Source organism: Solanum tuberosum, unplaced genomic scaffold, assembly GCF_000226075.1.
Source record: "Solanum tuberosum cultivar DM 1-3 516 R44 unplaced genomic scaffold, SolTub_3.0 scf00072, whole genome shotgun sequence".
Lineage (NCBI taxonomy): Eukaryota > Viridiplantae > Streptophyta > Magnoliopsida > Solanales > Solanaceae > Solanum > Solanum tuberosum.
In genome coordinates this window covers 754411-778467 of record NW_006238999.1, presented here as the reverse complement: position 1 = coordinate 778467, position 24057 = coordinate 754411, and the positions used below count along the sequence as shown (strand labels likewise).

The following is a 24057-nucleotide window of genomic DNA, read 5'->3' as shown; positions in this document are numbered from 1 at the left end:
TCCCATCCTGCTAAATAAACATTTTTATTACCAAAGCGACAATTTGATCATAGAATAGTATATTATATGTTTAAGGTGTAATTGATATGATATAATTGATACGTTTTTCTTTTTGAAAAATCAGAGTCATAATTCTCTATTATATGATTATATGTAAGTTAAAATCGAACAAATTATAGTTGCCGATTTATCAAATCTCAAAGTACCGAAGTCGAACATAAAAATATTGAGTCATGTCAAATTAATTTTTAATATGATAATGATACATCCGACATTATATCGAGCTGCCAGATTGGTTGAAAATGAGCTTATGACACTTCAAAAAATAAACTTTCATTACTAGTCTATCGATAGATAATTGGTAACTAACATAATTTTTTAAAAATAATTCATCAATAATCCATTACTAAATAGGACTAATAATAAAAAAAATTTCTGTTAATAACAATAAATGTAGATATGCATAACCAATTAAAGAACAAAGAAACGGTCCAAATTTGTACTCCCTCCATTTCATTAGGTATTATTAGTTGTACCTTTTAAACAAAATGTTGTAACTCCAACTAATATTTTTTTTCTGATTTTTCTGAATTTAATGGTTCACAAAAGGAAATGTGTCTTATTTATATTCACAAAAAAACTCAGACATCACATTATTTCATAGTACATAAAAGATGTGAATTACATTGACTTTATAATATAATGGACGATCAAAATTAATTATTTTTGTCTTCAATTAAATACTCCCTCCATTCCATATTAAGTTAATTTTTTAGGTATTTTCCATTTTTCAAATTAACTTAATTGTTCAGTTTTCAAGACTACTTTTAGAGTGTTCTTCCAATTTTACCCTTCATTAGTTAGTATTGGAATTAGTAATTAATTAATATTTAGTTATTTTACTCATAAATTTGACAATAATTAATAAGGGTAAAAATGGAAAACTAGGTTCAATTTATGTCTTAATCTACTTTTCTTAAAGGGTGTGAAACACCTCAAAAATTAACTTAATATGGAATGGAGGGAGTATTTAATTGAAGACAAAAATAATTAATTTTGATCGTCCATTATATTATAAAGTCAATGTAATTCACATCTTTTATGTACTATGAAATAATGTGATGTCTGAGTTTTTTTGTGAATATAAATAAGACACATTTCCTTTTGTGAACCATTAAATTCAGAAAAATCAGAAAAAAAATATTAGTTGGAGTTACAACATTTTGTTTAAAAGGTACAACTAATAATACCTAATTGGTAAGATCCAAAAATTAAAATAATAGTACATCTCGAAAGGAAAAGAACAATAATGTGAAAAAGGTACAACCGGTACATTACTAATTAAAGAACCAAAAACAAATATTAGAAAGTGTCATCTATCTCGATTAATTTTTTGAGATACTTATAACGACGTAACTCCTACCGATATAAGTATTGAGTGATTTTGTCCATCAATTTTTTAAGGTACTTACTACGACGTAACTCCTACCGACATAAGTATCTTGAAAGGAAAAGAACAATGTGAAAAAGGTACAACCAATACACAACTAGTTAAAGAACCAAAAACAAATATCAGAAAGCATTGAGTGATTATGTCCATCAATATTTGAACATATGAGAAAAAATCAGTCAATATTTAAACTCGAAATCTCGTAACTCTCAACTTATTTCATTAACCATTAAACTGCACATTTGGGTGCCCCAATAAGGTAAATAGAGCTACTACAATGAGGACATTGATAGATTGTTACTTCTTATAATTAATAAACACCATTTAATAATTTGTACCCCAAAATGTGCAATAAGTCCAATCATATGTGGTTATTATATACTTCCACCTTACATAGTACAATCTTTTAATAGAATTTGTTCTAGGTTGATCAACTTGGTACCTTGTTGTATTTATCATTATTGAATTTTTCTTATTTTTGAGTGCTTGGCACTTGAATTAAAGTGGTTGAAAAGGATAAAGTTTTCCACACAAATAAAAAAATTGAAAAGGTTTTTCGAAAACATTTCATATTCAATCAAATATCATCAGACGTTTGATTTAAAAAACATTTTTCATTTTCTTTAAAAAGAAACATTTCCAAAAAAGTAAAATTAAGTGACCCCATGAAAAGTAAATTAATTGAGACCATGAAGTGTTGGTACAAATAATATATTTCATTTACTTTTTTTAATAATAATTATTATCATTTTGGGAGACAATATAATATTTTTAGGTTCCTCAGTTTAAGCAAAAGCCTTTACATGCATTATTATTGTCTCATATTAGTATTGCAAATAAACATATTTTTAGGTTTTGGGCAAAAAGGGAACAACTATATATACCATAGTTTACTTATAATTACTTAATAAATGATCTGATTAGGTAAATATTATTATTGCGCATAAAATTAAACTTGTTAGCTTTTCACAAACAAACATAGCCACATATTCTCTAGTGGCGGTGCTAGGGAACGTAAGAAGATCTATAATTCAAACACGTCTTTGCTAAAAATTAAAATTACACTATATATATAAGAGTTATATTTATTTTTATTTATCTATAATTTATGTTGAATCTCTTAGTTTTTTTAGTATGTCTTTGTTCACTTATTCTCAATCAAACACAAAAGTTTAAGTATATCCATAGGTCGTATTAAATCCAGTTAATCAACTTTTTTTAGTTTCACCGCCACTCTTCTCATGTAAAACACGTTTATTTTTTTGAAACAAATTTTAAAATAGAGATTCACAATGAATTGAAACTTAAAGAATGGTATAATTTACCAATTGATGTATAGTTATAGAGTAGTACAAAACTAATTAAGGACATGTGATGATCACATGCTACTGTTTTGTGGACCACAAAAGATGTTACATTTATATCCTTAAGGTTTTATTGTGAACTTATGATAAACACCAACCTAATAATTGTAATAATTTTCTATAAGTGATGATCTTTCTTTGAGTTGAGTACAATAAGAAATGTACAAGAAAAACAATGTAAAAAAAGATTGAGAAGTTAATATTGAGGTTAGTATGGTAAAAGAGAGAGTTGAGACAAAGGAAAATATTTTCAAGTCTTCTACTAATTCAATACACAAAAGAGAGTAATTATATATTGAAGGAAGGTGTTCTTTTTGTGGAGTTTTGAAACTCTTTAACTAATACAGAGATGCTTGTGTTGTACGACATTATTGTATTCTGGAGGGGACAAGTCAAGAGTATTACTGTTGGATAGGTGTTGATTATGCCGCATTGGGCTTGAATCTCTTTAAAGATAACAAGATATCTGCACCTCAGCCTGAATGATTATTTATTCACTTTGTAATTTTATTTACAACTGTAACTTATTCTATTTGTGGTATATTACACTAACAAAAAGTGAAATATATATATATCATGAAAACCCTAGTCTTAGTTCATTTTGGAAAGTTATATTGTTCTCTAACTTTTTTGTGTTATTATGTTGATCAATGACAATATCAAGAGTTCGATAATAATAGCTAGTGTTCAAAATTTGGTATATATGTATACAATATTAATCAGTGGCGATGACAAATGATATTCAACCGATCATTCTTTATATGTATACACTATGATATGACTTAGATTGTGGTACCAAAATCGGCTATGCGTGCACTTGCCCCTACTTTCTTATTTTAATTTTTTCTCTTTAACCATCAAACGTATGCCTAGTGTGACATGTCCTGCTCGAATATAACTTAGGCCTAACCCATCGGTGGCCCTCTAAACTTGGCACGAAGTTTCACTTAGGCACCTCAAGTGGGCAATGTTCATTTTAGACACCTCATGTAGGGTCTCGCTGTGTCATTTTGACACTTTTTGCTGACTAAGCACAGTACGTGTGCTACACGAATTTTGAGCGCGTCAGAGACTTTTTTTGTAAATATTCTGAATTTTTTCGTAAATATTTTCTTCTCCTTCTTCTTCCTTGCTTTCTCCCTTCCATCTTCCCCGCCTTCTCCCATCCTCCATCACCACACAACTTTTTAAAACTCTTTGATTCTTCCATCTTCTTTGAAAATCGAATTTACATCTTGATTCTTCCATACTTCTTTGAAAATACGAATTTACAATCTTGATTCATATTCAAAAACAAAATCGATTTCAAGGGAACAAAAAAAGAAATCAACTTCTTTCAATGGAAAAACTGATTTACATTCTTACCTTCTCCATTGAAAATTAAATTGATTTCAAGGAATAAAAAAGAAATAAAGAACAACCTCCAATGAAAATAATAATAATTTATTTTACATATCCTTCATTGTAAATCCCAATCGTAGTAGCACAAGAAATCATCTTCTTTTAAATGTCATATAAAAACTTTTCGATTTGGTATGATTTCCCTTATTCTCCAAAACGTATTTTACTTTGTAAACTAACCTATGTTCTTGCCTTTTTTGATGGAGAAGAATAGATGAAGGGGAAGGAAGCGCAAGAAGAAGAAGAAAAGAGGTGGGGGCATGAGGTTTGGGACCTAGAAGAAAGAAAAAAAGAAGGTAAAATTGAGATTTTAAAAAATAAAACAAAATTTCCACGTGTCACATACCAATTCGTTTGTTTTTCCACATAAGAGGCGTCTGGATGTACGCACTTAAAAATGTGGTTTTTGAAAAATATAAAAAAGTGTCAAAATGACACAATGAGGTTTGACATGAGGTGCTTAAAATGAACAAAGTCTAGTTAAAGTGTCCAAGTGAAAGTTGGTGCCAAGTTTAGGGGGCTACCGATGGGTTAGCCCTAGAAGTTTAGTGATGTTGGCGGTGGCGATAGACAGTGGGCAACACCATTATTGTCAGTGAAACAAATAAAAACTTTCAGGTCTATAAAGTTCTTTTGAAATCTTGATAATTATGGATGAAAATCAAACATTTCATTAGTAAACTGTGTGTAGAATCAAATATGCTATTGATGGCTTGACAAAAATAACATTCTAATGGTTGTAGTTGGTGCTCCAGCGAAAATAAAGAAGACAAAGAAAATCATTTTCTTCGATGGATTTTTGAAAAATTTAAGCAATATAATCATGAATTTTATGCATAAATGTCATAGGATTTTCAATAGAAGTCATTATCTTTCTTATGATTTTTTTCTATGATTTTCTCCGATGAATCCTCTTGTGAGTTTGAGTAAAAATCATGAACTTTAAGTTAAAATTATTAACTTTTCGGTGGAAGTCAACATCTTCCCCGCTACTTTTTATTTCTTTTTAGAGTTCCTCTTTGAGGGTATGCTTCCATGAGAATAAATTGAAGAAATCATCAATGGTGACAAATGACAGTGAATTGTCGAAGAACTCAAAATGAAAAATGTAAAAGCTTTAAAAAAAATTGGAGCCACTAATAAAAAGATAAAAATAATTTTTTTTGACATAATTAATATATTAGAAATTATAATACTTAATTATATAATGGCCAATAAAATAGTGTCATGTGTTCAAATTTGTCATTTTAATATATATTTTCTTCTTCTCACACAATTTAAAGAAGGTGAAGACACTTTCTCTACCATGCCACCTTCTAAGGAGGTAATAATATCACTTTGAATAAAATTAGGTGTAATAGGTCACTGCAATAGTTTAAACATGTGATTTGAATAGCTTGCAATGCAGGTCATTATCAGAGCACACTGAATATGCCCCAACTCCTAAGCAACAAACTAGTGATCGAATGGCATTTGAATCAAAGTGGATGAAAAATCATCTGACTAGAATTCTCTTTTTGGATGTTTCATTATTAGTCTGATTCTGACGACAGTTTTCAAGATCCAACAGAACCTTTGGGGGGGGGGAGGATCCTAGATTAAACTTGATCACTATACATTAGAGACAAACTATATTTACAGATACCTACACTTATAATACACATGCCCCTAAAACAAATTAGTAGGCAACAACACTCTAAGAGGCAGCTAAACCTCATTTGCATTTTGCAACAGCAAGGTATTGATTGTTATGTTTCTTCACCCATATTGTTGAACGAGTTCTCTTAACATGATCTGCGAAAAGATGGTACCTGCAACAAAAATATAGCCGGTTACAAAAGGATAAGTGGGATCAGATGGTGCAATATTATGACGGACCACTTATAAGAAAATTAGATTAGAATTTACGAGTCTCGTTTTGATCTTATGCAAATGGTAATCAGATTTTAGAATGAACTTTTCATACATTCACACCCCAAAATACAAGGACTTGTCATTAGTATCATAAGAAGTGTAGATGCTGTTGAAATTAAGAAACCACCTGTCAAAATCTAGTCGCCTCTCTCACTTTATACAAAAACGCAAATGTATAAAATGCGTGAAAATTGTATATATACATATATTTTCGTTCCCCTCTCGCCCCTCTCCCAGATCTCGCTCTCTCACTCGTCTCTCTCACTTTATACAAAAAACATAAATTGTATAAAATGCGTTTGTGTTTGTATAAAGCGAGAGAAAATTGTATATATACATATATTTTCGTTCCCCTCTCCCAGATCTCGCTCGCCACTCTCCCAGATCTCGCTAGCCACTCTCCCAGATCTCGCTCGCTCACTCACCTCTCTCACTTTATACAATTGATCTTTTTGTATATGTATACCAAAACAGATTATACAACTGTTTTTTTGGTATATGTATAGCGAATTATACATATATATGTTTGTTATGGAGCGCAATTATGCAAACTTTGCTATAGCATACAAATATGAATTTTGTGTTTGCTATATGTGAAAGTTGCTCTATAACTTATGAGATGTTATGATACGAAAATATAAACTTATGGCTCGTGAAACAATCCCTATGGGGTGGGCTTAATGAAAGGTGACACTATTTGGGCTCAAGGCCTGTTATCAAATTATTATTTTCTTGGACTTTTAATTGGAAAATTAAGCCCAATTTGTTGGAATGAACTGAACTTGAAGAATTTCACCAAATACAATTAGAAGCTTCCCTTTTTCTCTTCTCCATCTCAAAAATCATCAATGGAACTCAAGAAATTCCTGTCAATTCACATTCTATGTGTGTTAATTTTTGTGGGTTTTCTTTATTATTTCACAATTTTCATTTTCTTGGATGATTTGTTGAGCTTACAGAGCTCAACTGGCAAATTTCACTCTTTTTTCTTCACTTTCATGGCTTCTCTCTGTGTATTCAGTTTCTTTGTTTGTGTTCTCAAAGACCCAGGTGGGGTTCCTTTTTCATATCTTCCTGATGTTGAAGATCATGAAGCTTCAGATCAAGAATCCAAAAGATCTGTAAGTTTTTTAGTTATAAAAATTGTGTCTTTTACTACTTTTATTTCCTATAAATTCTTGAGAGAGTGGCCTTGCTAATAAAAGGATAATTTAGTGCTATTAGTGTTGTTGCAGCTTTACTGGTGTCTTTTTACATCAAAATGATCTAAAGTTCTATATCTTTATGTTGCATCATATTTTTGTTTCAATATATGATGATTGATAGTATTTGGTAGTCTAGTGTAAGAAGGTTCAATACACTGTATATACAAGGTCAAAATTATTAGTATGTATAGATAGTAGATGTTGAAATCACTTGGCTTCTTCGTGTGCCTAACCTGCTGACATTCCGGTGAAGGGAGTCATTATTTGTGTTACATCTTTGAATTCGAGAGAGGGCTTTCCTCTTATCTCTCAAGATATAGGCATTGAAGTGATCGAGAGAAAGTAAGAAACTATATTTTGAATCCTCTTAGTGTAAATCTTGGTTCCGTGATGGGTGGTAGGGACCTTAGAACCTCTGATAATAAGGTTGTGGGGTTAGAGTCATCGAGGAAGCAAAGTGGGAAAAAGAAACATTTTATCACCACAGACAGCTATATGTTGGCACATTGTCGTATATGATGGATGCTACATCTCCAGTAAAAAAGGAAAAGATGTCCAATAGCCGGACCAAGCGAATAGCATTACATTGCATAGCCAAGCTTTGGCTTGTTGAAGCAGAAGTCTCAGTAATTTTACACCTTTTTGAACAATTTTGTTGGGTGGTTACTACTCCTACAACGTGGCAAGGTCAAAGATGGTTAATAGAGAAAATAGCTTTATGTTATTTATTTTTTCTTCCCTTTGATCATGTAATAAGAGAAAATGATTTTATGGTATTGGTGATCTTGCATATCAGTAAGAATGTTTTTTTGGAACCTCTTACGAGTAAATTGGGTAACCCCAGGACAGTCATAGGGATCTTAGCAGTATAGAGAGGATGCAGGGTGAAGTTGAACACAAAGAAATTGCTGGAAACACCTATTTGCGTAACGTGCTCTGTGTGGCTGGAGAAGAGATCGAAATTCCTTCGAAGAATATGTAGCATTACATATATTGAATTAATGTTTATATCTTCTGTTTTCTTGGTGCAAGCAAACACAAATAGTGTGAGTGTAGCACTATTTTCTATACACATGGGAGAGAGGAAGTGTTCACTTTCTAATAGTTTCAACTTTTAAATGAGATGGTTACATAATTCAACATGATATAGTCTCCCGGTAGCTTAAAAAAAATTACAATATGCTTGGCTAATGGAAAAAAATATATTCAATCTTCCAAGTGAGAGATCGTGTTAAAGGAACATTTAAGTAAATAAAAGTGTGATTTCCATAATACTTTAAACTTTTAGACGAGGTGGTCACGCAATTCAACATACTTCATGCATTATCCATTGCATTCCCACCACGTCTTTACAGTACTCTTTGGTTGTTCTTTTACGCCGGAGCAATAACTCTACTAACTTATGAACACACTTAAAAGAAATGTCTGCAAAATAATAGTACCTAATTATTGTTTGTACACTCACCATCTAAGGAATTGTTGAATACCTGACATTCAGGGTTTGCTTAAGAAGAAATGTGATAAGTGTTCGGAATACAAGCCGCCCAGGACTCATCATTGCCGTATCTGCCGAAGGTGTATTTTGAGGATGGTGGGTGTCTCTCATTTTTTTAATGTTTACTTTTTTATTTGCTAAACAATGCGTATGTCTGTTAATTTTCCATAATTTTTCAACAGGATCATCATTGTGCCTGGATAAACAATTGTGTTGGTCATAGGAACTACAAGGCGTTTGTGGCTTTAATCTTCTATGCAACTATTGCTATAATCTATTCCTCAGTATGGTTAATTTAGTCTATATGGCTTTAGCTATTTGTGCTCAATCTGTGTGAGTATAATGTTTGACGTTTTCAGGTTATATTGGTGAGCGATGCAATTCATAAGGATTGGAATTTCGATGGAGTGATGCATCTCAAGCTATTTTATGTGAGTCAGTTGTCATATTATATACAATTTAACACGTTCGATGTCTATTGTATTGAGTTTTGGCCTTTTCTTTCCCTTTTTTTTTTTTTGGGTGATGGTTTATCTAAAGCTTATTGATTGTTCTTTAGTGTGTGTTTGGTATGACTGGAAATGTTTTCCTAATTGTTTCTTCAAGAAGATATTTCCAGTATTTGGTTATATTGATTGAAGTTCAGCGTTTCGCCTTCTAGAGATTAGGGAGCATATGACCCTTTCTCCATTAGTCGCATATACTGTGATTCTTGACCATTACCAGATTGTTATGCTAGCTGCTAGGTCCACCATCAGCAATATCCTGACCTAAAAATATCTATGGTCCTTACACTCTTCAAAAGTTATTGTCGGGTGTGTATCGGATCCTCCAACAGCTATGTATTTTTGGATAATCTGATACGGATGGAGGGTCTGAGCAGCACAGAAAAATATTTCCAATAAGTTATTTTATTTTCAAGTGGACATCATATTTCCTCCTTCTGGTCTTCCTCTACTTGATATTAGTTATTACTTTTTCCAACGGGGTGAGTTCAAAATAATGCCTTGAAATGAGCTTAACCAAATCATTTAAGAGCTTTTACTCTCGCTTTCCCGTATAGTGTGGTAGAGTGAATTCCAGGTGGTTGCAGAAATCTAATGTATCATTCTTAAACAGATTGCAACTGGTGTTGTGCTTATTGGCTTAAGCTTGACACTTGGAACTCTCCTGGGCTGGCATATCTACCTTACAATGCGTAATATGACAACTATAGAGGTAATCACACTGTCGAATACACTAGATTCACCTCATGGATTTCCCTATTGATGTAATTGCTAAGCAAAGATTCTTTAACAGTACTACGAGGCAAAACGAGCAGCATGGCTGGCAAGTAAATCTGGGACGAATTATCATCACCCTTATGATGTTGGTGCTTATAAAAATATCAGTCTGGTACCGTCTCTCTTCCTCCCTCTCTCGCTCTCTCTTACATAAATTGTAATGAAGTTGCATTCTGTGTTGACCTATTGATATTTAACAGGTATTAGGTCCGAATATGTTAAAATGGTTATGCCCCACCGCGGTGTCCCATATAAAAGACGGACTGAGCTTCCCTACTTCACGTGAATATTCATAACGCGATCTCCATCAGTAGTAAGTGTAAATCTTAGTCCAAGATCGTTGCTTCAAAACGAAGGCAACTAACAACAAATATACAGATATCATTTCTATTACTTCAAGACAATATGCAGTTGCCTTCGACACACAGTAATCAGGTCGGAGATTTTCCAATAGCATATCCGTCAACTGCTACATCATTCGGAACTCTCAGTATATGTTTGTTTGTTAAAGAGAATGCGCAAGAAGCGAGATTGTTGTACAGGAAGTATGATCATCTGTATTCTTTTGGTGAAACTACCCTCTGTAATATGTTGAAAGAATTGAAGAGTAAGGAAAGGAATTGATGTTGCAGCAGCAGAAATGTTTGTTAGAGACTTATATGTCAATAGAAAATATAGAGAACTTCAATGTGAGACGGATTTAAATGGAGATATATGGATAATTATGATTCATATAGTCGAGTTCAACTTACTCAGAATATTTGACATAGTTATTGTCCTTCTCTTGTTGTTTTGCAATAACATGTGAAATGTGGTGGTGTTAATACCCTTAACCAAATATGTATGCATTACAAGGCGTCATCGAACCTTCACAAATAAGGTGAAAGAACAGATTGCCAACCAATTGAGCTAATATCACAAATATTGTGGCTTTCCATAATCAAAGTAATAGCCATAGAGTAAAACAATTTATTGTAGTTTGAGTTCGGAATTCTATCATAATCTAATATATTATGTTTGAATTATATTATTTTTGAACTTATATAGGGGATCTTTTTAACGCATATACAAAAATTCGTACGGTTTCGCTTTAATTAGACTCGAAAAAAGCATTTGGATTATATTTACTATAAGTTGAATTAGAAAAACAAAAATACCAAGATTGTGATAGAATAATAAGTACTCCTTCCTCCTAAATTAAATGGTTCAGATTTGAGTTCGAATTCGAGCTTTGAATACAAATTTACCTTTGATCAAAAACATTTTGTCTTCTAAAGTGGGACTTCTCAACGTCAATTCAGATTAAACATACCCCAAAGCAATTACTAGGCACATTTTTTTAAAAGAAAAACAAAATAATATTTGAAATTGAAGTTTAAAAAAATATTGGAAAGTCAATTTATGCTTATACGTGAATTTCACTTAGAAAAAATTTGAAGTTTTTTAGGAAAATACTAATCAAATCCGTATTTCGAGTTTGAAATTGAAATAATAAACTAAAAAATAGATATTTTAAGTTTGAAGTTGAACTAATATTTAATACTAATATTAATTTATCCATTTTATTAAAAAAAAGAATAATAATTTTTTAAAGTGATTAGGGTTTTAGCAAAAGCATATATTTATACATCTTTCTCTTCACTTCTTCTTTTCTCCATCTCTTTGAGCTCGCCGTCTTCTTCTCCTTAGCACTACTTTTCCCTACCAAAAATGGTACAATTTCTTCTTAATCTTCTCATTTTGATCTCTGATATATCAATTCTTTGTATTATTATCTTTGTTTTACAATATTTTTACTTGAATTTGATGTTTTGAGTTAAATGCTATGATGGTTAATTAGATCTGTGTTATGTTATCTTTGTTTTTAATGATTCTGGCTTGTAATGAATCTTTATTTTGTGGGTTTCTTCTATTTGGGGTTTTTCTTGTTCCATTTTTATGTAAAGGTAAAAAATTTAGGTGTAAAGTTGATGTTTTTTTGAGATAAAGATGGAGGTTTTTGGAGGAATTAGTGTGAATAGTAGTGCTTCATCCTATTAACTTTGGTGGGGTTGCTCCAAGATTGTATTTTGGGACAAATTTGGTTATTTAATTGGAAGTTCTAGTTTTGGTTTATAATATTTTGACTTGAATTTTGAAGTTTCAAACTACAAACCATGAGAGTTGGATCTGTATTAATCTTTGTTTTGTGGGTTCCTTCAGTTTGGGTGTTTTTTTTTTGTTGAAAAGGTAAAAATTTAGACATGTTTATTGAGGTAAATTTTTTTGGAAGGAAATGCTATAATGTCAAACTGGTAGTGTAAGTATTTGAGTTATTTTGGTGCATGTTTGGCTATTTTAATGGAAGATTCAGTTTAGGAATCAATAATTTGAAGTTTCAAACTCAATACTATGATTGTTGTTCTGTATTATGTCATCTTTGTTTAACAATGCCGACTTGTAAAGAGTCTTTATCTTGAACAAGTCTGAACAGTTTATTGGACGTTTTAGTTTTGAAATCAATGGTGTTAGTTTGTTATTTAGAAGATAAAAGGAAAGAAATTGAACACTTTTAGACCAGCATAAGTTGAATTGATTTGGGGTCGACAGTTGATTAAGATACAGAAGACTTTTGCGGGATGTGTTACTATGTTTGATTATATAGGAGAAACGTTAGATCTTATATGGAGCAAGAAAGTTTGCCCATTTTATTTAAAGTTTGATGTCTGAAATCAAGAATCTCGTTAAGATTGTTATTCATATAATGTATCGAGGAGAAGCACTCTGTTGGCTGCACTTGGGAAACAAGTTAATGATATGGATGCATTCATATTGTTAGTAGTTTGTGTTTCTTTCATTTGTCTGGGGAGTTTAGATGGTATAAATCCATCAAACTAGTTGGATTTGACCTCTTTATCTGTTCTGCTCTATCCCAATTTCATTCTGTTACTCAATTTCACCGTAGTGGCGAGTTTTCTTTAGTTATTACCTTAGTATTATCTTGCCCACTTATTGAGCTCCTTTGTGATGTGTATATGTGTAACATCTTCATTTTTGGGGATGGGAATCTTTCTCTTGTCGTTTTGTTCCATCCTCTGGGTGTAATTATCTGATTGATGTGATTTCTTGTTTTCTGTTAATTTTCAGTTAAATGCTTAAGTGTGTTCAACAAATGTTCCATCAGGAGATTTGATTAGTTGATACTGTATTTGGGCCTGTTAATGACTTCTTTGTGATCTGTTTTTGTTCAGTATTATTCAATTTGCCGTAATGAGTGTTTACATTGTATTTATTTGTAGCCTAAGCAAATCCACGAGATCAAGGATTTCCTTCTGACAGCCAGAAGGAAGGATGCCCGAACTGTCAAGATCAAGAAGAACAAGGATATGGTCAAGTTCAAGGTTCGCTGCTCCAAGTACCTCTACACACTCTGTGTGTCTGACTTTGAGAAGGCTGACAAGTTGAAGCAATCACTTCCTCCAGGTTTGCACTCTTTGACTGCTACTTTTTGCCAATTATGGTGATATTCTCTGTTATGTGTATACGTCTGTGTCTTAATTAATTCTAAGCTCTCCGGCTTGATTTAACACACTCAAGCTCTGTAATGGAACATTTTTTTTAATTGAACTTAACTGTTGCATTACATTACTACTTGTAGGTTTGAGCGTGCAAGATCTGTGAAGAAGGATTTATGCTTTTCAGAGTTGCTAGGCAATGGAGAATTGTGTTTTTTTTTTGCAATGTCTAAGATTTAAGCTTTAAGATATTAATTTGAAAGAACTCATTACTTTTTACTCATATTGACAGTAATGTTGAGTCTTAATGATGCCAAATGAATTTTGATTGTTAGAGCCAAAGTATGTTTCATCTCTCATTTGAGTTCATTTTAAGTTATTTTCACTATCTTTAAGATATTCTGTTTGATACTTGTGTTGATGAGAGGTAGCAAGTATTTGACGGAATAAGTCATCTATGATTTTGGAGAAATAACTAGTAAAGGAGTTGGCCTGGTCAATAAGAGGGAGTCATACTTTGGACTGCTTTTTTAAGGTGAGCATAAAGCAAACTGACTCGGATACCACACAATTAGCAACACAAACATGTACTTTATTTACCATCTTCATCATATTATTTGCCAAAGTTATAAGTGGGACATCATTTGGCATTTCAATATACACAGTAGGCAAAGAGTGAAGTTCCACCAGTGTTGTTGGGATTAAAGACTCCAATACCAGATCTATAACCATGGCCAACATAAAAGCAGCCATTGCTAACTGACATACCCCCAAACACAGTTGCACCAGTCTCGTTTGACCATAATATCTTCCCAGTTTTCGCGCTAATGGCGTAGATGGGGCCTCTTGGATTTTGTGAACCAGCTAACAGAACTCCATTGGCAACAGTTACAGGGTTTGATCTACCATTGTTTGGAACTGCAGTTGTCCATAGGATTTCGCCGGTTTGAGCATCCATTGCCACCCAGGCTCCACCTGTTGTAATGTTTGTCGATGGATACAATGTGTAGTTTAAGTTACCGCTATTGGCAATGCCAGTGTATACTATCTTTGTGTCTGTGGCTGCTCCCCATATACCACCTCCTCCTACACCTCCAGGACCAGCCTCCTGCACTCATCAATCACATTTTCTTCAGAGTTACATTGTCCTATTTTTAGAAACCAAAATATAGTAGATAACCCCCTTAAATGTAGCACAGTTATCGCACCCAAGGATGTAATCTAGTAGTTAATGAACTTGGAAGAGAACCACAAGGGCTAAACTAAAGTTCAAAGCTCAATGATAACACAAAATATTAGGTGACTTCGTTTCATTTGTATGAGACTTAGTGACAAAGTTACTTGATACTTATGTTGGTCAAAGATAGCAAGTATAAGGTGAAATAGTCTAGACGTGTGCAAGTTTATTATGGACAACACAACATCATCTCTATTGCAGTCTGACCCATGTGTTGTGAAGGTAGAGAGGTTGTTTCTAATAGATCCTCGGCTTGTGTAGGCATGTCGGAAATCAAGTTCATAAAGCAAATACAGTACTGAAGAAACTGTGTTGAAAATAATCAAGAAGAGAACAAGCAACAACCACAAATATTACGATACTCACAAGTAAATTAGACCAAGTTTGACAACTACTAACCTTTTACCCTAATTCTCGACTTCTATTTAGATTCTGTTAGCCACCGTCACTGAATGAAATTGTTGTTATGATTATCACCTAAACACTTGAATATGCTATGAGGGTGGAATAATGGTATAGAAGGTATCACGTGAAATAGTTGAAGTGTGAACGAATTGATTAAGAAGAAACATTTGTTATAGTTATCAACTAGATATCACACAACTATGCTTATAATGAAATAGTCGAAGTACACGCAAGTTGATAGATACAAATTGTTCTTCACTTACCGTAGTCCAGAAGAGTTTGCCATTGTCACGCTTCAATGCCCAAGCAATTCCACTCTTCTGCACAGCTGCTACAATGTCTTCCTTCTTCCTTCCATTAACAACCACGCTAAGCATCATCGGAGCTTCCCCAAAATCATAATCCGGGCTTGGGCCAATCGGGCAATTAGGGTTCGTCGAATTCGCACACGCAACAAACCACACATCATATCCTCCAAGCTGTTTATACCATTCGATCTCACCGGAATCCAGATCCAATGCCATAATCGAGTCGGAATGGTTCTCCGGCTCGATGCACTTATCAGGTTGGGTCGGATCTGTATGGTTCTGTTGATTCTGCTCCTTTTGGCAATCCTCAATGCGTTTGGGAACGGAGTAGAGGTTTCCGGTAGCGATATAGACATGATTTCGCCGGGAATCGATGGATGGGCTACTTCCCCATACGGCAGCGCCGGAATAACCACCGATTTTTCCGCCGTTCTCCGGCAACATGAAGGTTTTCCATAGAATTTTTCCGGTTTCGACATCTAACTTGAGGAAGCTACCGCGAAAGTAACAGCATTTATCGATTTCAGCTCCTTCTTCTAGCGATGAAGTTCCGACGTAAAAAGCTCTGCAAAAATGGAAATTTGCATGGATTTTATTGAACTATAAAAACACAAGTGCGATTTGAGGATAATGATAAATACATAATCTTATGTTTAACTTTTAACGCAAAAATATTATTTCTGATAGATATCGTAACTCCATTTAAGTATACTAAAATCAAATATGAAAAGAAAAATATAGCAGATCAGTCACACGTGGAACATAATAGTAGCAACAACACATAATCTAATTAATATCGAAAGATTATTATAGTTTGAAATGTAAGTTGTGACATGATGGCCTAATTTGACTTTACGAGGAATTGCACATGTCTAACTTTGACGTTGACTAAAATAACAATTACTTCTAAAAGTAGATTCTAAATTTAACATGTTATTATAGATAACTTAACTAATTCTCAATAGAAGAAAACAATACTAACGATCAGAAGATTATTTTCTTGATAAGAAGACGAATCCTAAAGTTAACGATTTTTAATAACATGAACCCCAAGTCAGATACCGAACATCAGACTGAAAAAAAAAGGGTTAGGGGTATAGTAAACTTACCCCTTGTAGTAAGTCCCAGACATAGTAACAACACTAGCAGGATGATGATCCAATTTTGTACTCCAAACAAGATTTCCATTACTTCTTTTCAATCCAAGTACCAAACTTGGTCCATAAACACCAACAATCAACAAATCCTTATCAAACACAACACTTGGTGTTGCTCTAGCCACTATACTTGTCACATTAGGCAATGAAGATGAATTAAAACTCCCATTAATTCCAGTCAACTCTTTCAAACTTTTTTTCCAAACGACAACTCCATCTTCACCTCTAACTGCGTATATATTGCCATTCCAACTAGGAAAATATAATATTCCATTAAATATTGCTGGAGTCGCCGTTATATCTTTTCCAGCTTTAAATTCCCATTTTAACCTCAACTTTGAAGCACTCATAGGGCTAATTTTCTTTTCTCCATAAGCATATCTTTGATTGTACAAATCACCACCATGGTTTATCCAATTTCCTAATGTGTGATGCTTCTTGTTATGCCACTAAATATGAAAATAAAATAAAATAAGACAAGTTATTTGTTACGACATGTTGAAAGTATACCGACACTATAAGGGTTAAATGATGTATAGAGAAAAGATACACTTACATTTTGATGAGAATTGGCACTAATTGAAAGCATGGAGAAAATCCATAATATAAATAGAAACATATTGTTGGAACATTGATGGAATATTGCCATGGGGAAAATAAATGAGTATTGGTTCCCTTAAATTTATATTTGTATATATAGAAAAATATAAGAGCTCAATTGGGTGGGGGTGTGTGTGTTTATTTTTTAAATTAAATCCAAAAGAGTTGACTTTTCATTTTTTATTCAGTGTATTTGATTAACTTGTAAGTCGTGTACAAATTAATCATATGCATGTTAAAATTAATTAAAAGGTTGCGTATATATATATATATATCTACTTTTACCAATAATATTATATGGTCTACGATTTTATTTAGTTATATATATTAATCCTCTAATAATTTTATTCAATTAATTAATCAAATTAATTCTCAAGATTTAATATACTAATTGTATAGCAAGTTTGACACGCTTGCCAATAATTTAGACAAATTATTATATATATGTTATAATTACTGGAAGAAAAAAGGTTCATTCAAATTGTCAGTCGCATATGTAATTAATTAAATAAAAGCATACTCTATTTGATAATTTAAAATTTTCAAATATTGAGATGTCACACGCTTTAATTTGATTGTGTTTTACAAATGTTTCATCAAGAGATTTGATTAGTTGATATATTATTTTTTTACTCATATTGACAATACTGTTTGAGCCTTAATAGTGCCAAATGAATTTTGAATGTTAGATGCAAAAGTAATGTTTCATGTCTCATTTGAGCACTATTCGTTTGATGCTTGTGTTGATGAGAGGTAGCAAAATATTTAATGGAATAAGTCAAGGTAAGTAAGCATAAAGCAAACTGACTCGGATACCACAAACATGTACTTCTTTATTTACTATATATCTTTATCAAATTAATATGATTTGCCAAAGCTATAAGTGAGACATATCATTTGGCATTTCAATATACACAATAGGCAAAGAGTGAAGTTCCACCAGTGTTATTGGGATTAAAGACTCCAATACCAGATCTATAACCATGGCCAACATAAAAGCAACCATTGCTCACTGACATACCCCCATACACAGTTGCACCAGTCTCGTTCGACCACAATATCTTTCCAGTTTTCGCGTTAATAGCGTAGATGGGGCCTCTTGGATTTTGTGAACCAGCTAACACAACTCCATTGGCAACAGTAACAGGATTTGATCTACCATTGTTTGGAACTGCAGTTGTCCATAGGATTTTGCCGGTTTGAGCATCCATTGCCACCCAGGCTCCACCTGTTGTAATGTTCGTCGATGGATACAATGTGTAGTTTAAGTTACCGGTGTTGGCAATGCCAGTGTATACCCTCTTTGTGTCTGTGGCTGCACCCCATATACCTCCTCCTCCTATACCTCCAGGACCAGCCTCCTGCACACATCAACCCCATTTCCTTCAGTGTTACATTGTCCTATTTTTAGAAATCAAAATATATATAATAGTAGATAATCAATCTCCTTATAAAAGTGTGACGACCCATCACATCATCATGCCACACAAGGATCATATGACTGTCACATGACACAAAGTTGTTGATGTGGAGGGCTTACGAAAAAGACTAGTCCTTATGGACGATTCTAGAGAAATATGAAGATTTCGAATGCATAGAAAGTTACTCTAGGGACATGTAGAGAGTTCTAGATCGAAGGGACCTAAATGTAAATATATAGAGACTTATGTAGAAATTATTATTTATACTTTAGCTCCTAGATGAGCGTGGTATAAATAGAGAGACATTTGGTAAATTATTCCAGCAAAAATTAATCAAAATTCTCTGCAACACAATTCTTTCTAGCAATTCTGTTATCTACCATTCTCTTAGCGATTTCTAGAGTCTAACGACTAACACAACATATCTATTATAATTCCACAAGTGGTTTGGGGAGGATAAACTTTACCACACTAATTCTGATTATTGACCCTTGGCTTGTGTAAGCATGTCACACATCAAGTTCATAAAGCAAATACAGCAGCGAAGAAGCCAGTTGAAATCAATCAAGAAGAAAAAAAAGCAACAACAACAAATAATACGATAATTGAAGCAAAAAAACAAACATATACTGATAAGTAAACTAGACAATGATAATTACTAATCTTCTAACCTCCCTATCTATCTATTAAGGTTCCCAACCACAAACACATTAAAAAAATTGATGGTATAGAAGGTATTGCGTGGAATAGTTGAGGTGTGAACAAAATTGATTAAAAAATATTTGTTACAGTTATCAACTAGATATGTGCAACTATATGAAAAATAGTCAAAGTACACGCAAACTGATAAAAAATTATTCTTCACTTACGGTAGTCCAAAAGAGTTTGCCACTGTCACGCTTCAATGCCCAAGCAATTCCACTCTTCTGCACAGCTGCTACAATGTCTACCTTCTTCCTCCCATTAACAACCACGCTAAGCATCATCGGAGCTTCCCCAAAATCATAATCTGGGCTCGGGCCAATCGGGCAATTAGGGTTTGTCGAATTCATACACGCAACAAACCACACATCATATCCTCCAAGCTGGTTATACCATTCGATCTCACCGGAATCCAGATCCAATGCCAAAATCGAGTCGGAGTGATTCTCCGGCTCGATGCATTTATCGGGTTGGGTCGGATCTGTATGGTTCTGTTGATTCTGCTCCTTTTGGCAATCCGCGATGCGTTTGGGGACAGAGTAGAGGTTTCCGGTAGCGATGTATACGTGGTTTCGCTGGGAATCGATGGATGGACTGCTTCCCCATACGGCAGCGCCAGAATAACCGCCGGTTTTTCCGCCGTTCTCCGGCAGCATAAAAGTCTTCCATAGAATTTTGCCTGTATCGATATCTAACTTGAGGAAGCTACCGCGGAAGTAGCAACATTTATCGATTTCAGCTCCTTCTTCTAGCGATGAAGTTCCGATGTAAAAAGCTCTGCAAATTTGCATGGATTTTAATGTATTATAAAAACTATATAATATAATATATAACAACAACAAAAATAGAATAACAATGTAATTTCACAAATAATGTTTGAAAGGAGATGGTATGTAAGCAAGTTCAGAAGGTAGAGAAACTCTTCCGATAAGCTGTGCTTAAGTAGCAACAGCAATATGATAACCCAAGCGAAAGAAATTACAATAAAATGAAGAACAAAATAGTATGTGCGTAACAAAAACAATACTCATAAAGAAGACTGGATAAAATTTAACTATTTACTAAATCTTTTATTCTAATCTTCGATATCAACATCTAAAAGATTATTTTCTTGATAAGAAGACGAATCCCAAAGTTAACAATTTTTAATAACATGAACCCCAAGTCAAATACCGAACATTAGACTGGAAAAAAAGGTTAGGGGTAGGTATAGTAAACTTACCCCTTGTAGTAAGTCCCAGACATAGTAACAACACTAGTAGGATGATGATCCAATCTTGTACTCCAAACAAGATTTCCATTACTTCTTTTCAATCCAAGTACCAAACTTGGTCCATAAACACCAACAATCAACAAATCCCTATCAAACACAACACTTGGTGTTGCCCTAGCCACTATACTTGTCACATTAGGCAATAAGGATGCATTAAAACTCCCACTAATTCCAGTCAATTCATGCAAACTTTTTTTCCAAATAACAACTCCATCTTCAGCTCGAACTGCGTATATATTACCATTCCAACTTGGAAAATATAATATTCCATCAAATATTGTTGGAGTCGCTGTTATATCTTTTCCAGCTTTAAATTCCCATTTTAACCTCAGCTTTGAAGCACTCTTAGGACTAATTTTATTTTCTCCATAGGCATATCTTTGATTGTACAAATCACCACCATGGTTTATCCAATTTCCTAATGGGTGATGCTTCTTGTTATGCCACTAAATATGAAAATAAAATAAGGCAAGTTATTTGTTATAACATGTGAAAATTATTATACCGACAATACAATAAAATTTTTGTCAGTGTCAGATTTTAATATTGTTGATAACTATAGGTAACTACTATATATCCAAAGCGGTTAATTCAATATTTAAAATTTATGAATTCTAATTTCACTTGCAACAAACTGTTTATATCATTAGAAGATAATAACAAATAAGTGTCCGGAGACTAGTAATATCGTGAGAAAAGGTATAATAAGAGTTAATGTATTCTATATTTATTCAGGTTTATTCAAAGTACTTAGTGTAATATCGTCGATAACAAATAAAACATTCGATCATATAAGACTAAGCTATCTACAACTATATTATGGACAACTTATATAATAGAGAAAACTATACTTACATTTGGATGAGAATTGGCAGTAATTGAAAGCATAGAGAAAATCCATAATGTAAAGATAAACATATTGTTTGAGCATATATGAAATATTGCCATTGAGAATAAATCAGTATTGGTAAATAATTCCCTATGATAGTTAATTTATACAGAAAATTAAGAGCTCAAAGGGTGTTGGGGTGGGTGGGGGTGGAGGTGGTCATTAATTTTGCAAATTAATCCCGAAGAGTTGACATTTCACGTTATGTTCAAATTTTTTTTTTGACACCCATATTAGAATCTGACTTAATTCGGATTCATGCTAGGAAGTTCCACATTGAGATTTGGGGGTAAAACGCTCCCTAACAAAGGCGACTCAAACCCAAAACCTCTTGATTAAGGATGAAGAAATACTTATCACTCCACCACAATCCTGGTTGGTCTTTATATTCAATTTTTGATCAAATTGTAATGTGGTATACAAATTAATCATATGCATGTTAAAATTAATTAAAAGGTTGGGTATATCTATTTTTATTACCAATAATATTATACGGTCTACGATTTTATTGAGTTATATATTAATACTCTGATAATTTTATTCAATTAATTAATTAAATTAATTCTCAAGATTTAATATATTAATTGTATAGCAAGTTTGACACGCTTTCCAATAATTTAGACAATTATTATATAATAAAATATGTTCTAATTAGAGGAAGAAAAAAAGGTTCATTCAAAAGTCATCTCTAATTAATAAGAGGCCAGTGTTGTTTTTAATAATTTAAAAATTTTCAAATATTGAGATGTCACATACTTTAATATGATTGTGTTCCAAATGTTTAATCAAAAGATTTAATTAGTTAGATATTATTTTTTACTCACACTGACAATAATGTTTGAGCCTTAATGGTGCCAAATGACTTTGATTGTTAGATGCAAAAGTTAATATTAATTTTGATTTTTTCTTATTTTAAAACAATATCAGAGTCGTTTGAACTATAATTGGGATATTTCGTAATTATAGTCCTGAGATTATAACTTGAATATAGATCAAGTTGATTATTACGTCAAATGTATAACTTAGATAACCTTTTATAGGGGACCCTTGTATTTTTCTTGAATTGCTATTCCATCTCCAACCACTCCCTATTTTCCCAACTAAATATTTAAACCCTTTGAAACTTAACATTTTCTACCTTTTTTGGCCTAGTCATCCGAAGGACAGAGAGTGTAGCAAAGATTTCGATTAATACTAAAATTAAGAATTATAAACAAGTAAGAAAGCGTATGAAGGTAGATTTGTAATTAATATGACACATCTATGTATTTATTATTTAATTTCATTGACTCCAATAGATTAGTCTTTATTTATTGAGTTATCTTTAATCATATGTGAAAGTCTCCCAACATAGAAACGTAATTTTGGAATTCATTTATATTTAAAAAAAAAAAAACAAATGGAAAATTTCAAAAAAATGGAAGAGATCTTATCTAAGTGAATAATAAATGGCAAATTGTATAGAGTAATTGTCCAAATATTATTTAGTCAAAAGCATAATAAAATGATATTACAACAATAATATTTTTTATCGATAATAAATATACATATTAACAAAGAGCGCTAAAGTCTTTATTAACATTAGTCAATTAACATTGAATCCAATGTCGATCCAATGTCTCTATAGACTTTATGGACATTTACAAAGAGTGATAATTGTCGTTAAAAATAATATTTAACGACAATTAAAATATTATCGTTAATTAATTACCACTAAGAACATTATCAATATGCAAAATCAAGTTGACAATTTGTGATATCCTATTGTTGCTTCTTTTACAATTTATAAAAACTTGAGTATATGATTAATTAAAAACATGGAAGTCTTATTAATGCAACATTATAATAATAATAAAATAATGCAACATTAAACACGCAAAATACTGGCAAGAAATTAGTAATTAGATCTTTAATTTTTTTTAAATTTTTTTTGACTTAGTCTCTAAATTCCCTCTAATAATTGATATACATTTTCATTTAATTTATATTATTCTAAAACAGTCCCCCTCCTCCTCCCCCTTCCCCACACACGTGTTTTAATTTATGTGATATAAATTTGACTCGACACGAAATTTATGAGATTTTTGAAATGTGTCATCTTTAGATAACATGTATGTCTCTATAAGTTTTTAATAACTTAATTTGAAACTTGCAATCTTAAATATGTCAAAACTAAAATCATTTAATCGATAATTGACTTGTTAGTTATATTACTAACGGATTTTTTTCATTGAAAAATCCCTTAATGACAAGCCAAATTTTGAGAAAATATATACATCTACGGATCAATATTCTCCTTTCTTCTTTGATCTTTTCACCCTCCTATTTTTTCTCTCTCTATCTGTTCTTAAAATAAGAAAAAAAAAAAAAGATTTGTTGCTTTCATAATTGTAGAATGTCATAGCATCACGATTTGAATCCTCTCTTACGTTAAGAAAATCCAACAATATATATATATA

General features: G+C 32.5%; 4 protein-coding genes across 4 annotated transcripts; 2 read left to right on the top strand and 2 right to left on the bottom strand.

Moving 5' to 3' along the window:
- Window positions 1-6908: 6908 nt before the first annotated feature.
- On the top strand, window positions 6909-10885 carry LOC102598706 (probable protein S-acyltransferase 15). The gene is made up of 7 exons (XM_006345772.2): window positions 6909-7250; window positions 8833-8925; window positions 9012-9113; window positions 9189-9260; window positions 9949-10047; window positions 10129-10224; window positions 10313-10885. Exons 1-7 carry the CDS (start codon window positions 6978-6980, stop codon window positions 10406-10408), a joined length of 831 nt encoding a protein of 276 aa, XP_006345834.1. The 5' UTR covers window positions 6909-6977; the 3' UTR covers window positions 10409-10885.
- An 832-nt stretch (window positions 10886-11717) lies between these two features.
- On the top strand, window positions 11718-13965 carry LOC102598365 (60S ribosomal protein L38). Its single transcript, XM_006345771.2, has 3 exons — window positions 11718-11825; window positions 13391-13574; window positions 13750-13965. Exons 1-3 carry the CDS (start codon window positions 11823-11825, stop codon window positions 13770-13772), a joined length of 210 nt encoding a protein of 69 aa, XP_006345833.1. The 5' UTR covers window positions 11718-11822; the 3' UTR covers window positions 13773-13965.
- Window positions 13966-14177: 212 nt separating this feature from the next.
- Window positions 14178-17355, bottom strand: LOC102598039 (polyvinylalcohol dehydrogenase-like). Its single transcript, XM_015308064.1, has 4 exons — window positions 17270-17355; window positions 16666-17162; window positions 15512-16121; window positions 14178-14714 (listed from the first exon to the last, which is right to left on the bottom strand). Exons 1-4 carry the CDS (start codon window positions 17330-17332, stop codon window positions 14259-14261), a joined length of 1626 nt encoding a protein of 541 aa, XP_015163550.1. The 5' UTR covers window positions 17333-17355; the 3' UTR covers window positions 14178-14258.
- An 813-nt stretch (window positions 17356-18168) lies between these two features.
- Window positions 18169-21655, bottom strand: LOC107060318 (polyvinylalcohol dehydrogenase-like). Its single transcript, XM_015308065.1, has 4 exons — window positions 21565-21655; window positions 20659-21155; window positions 19604-20213; window positions 18169-18674 (listed from the first exon to the last, which is right to left on the bottom strand). Exons 1-4 carry the CDS (start codon window positions 21625-21627, stop codon window positions 18219-18221), a joined length of 1626 nt encoding a protein of 541 aa, XP_015163551.1. The 5' UTR covers window positions 21628-21655; the 3' UTR covers window positions 18169-18218.
- Window positions 21656-24057: the final 2402 nt, after the last annotated feature.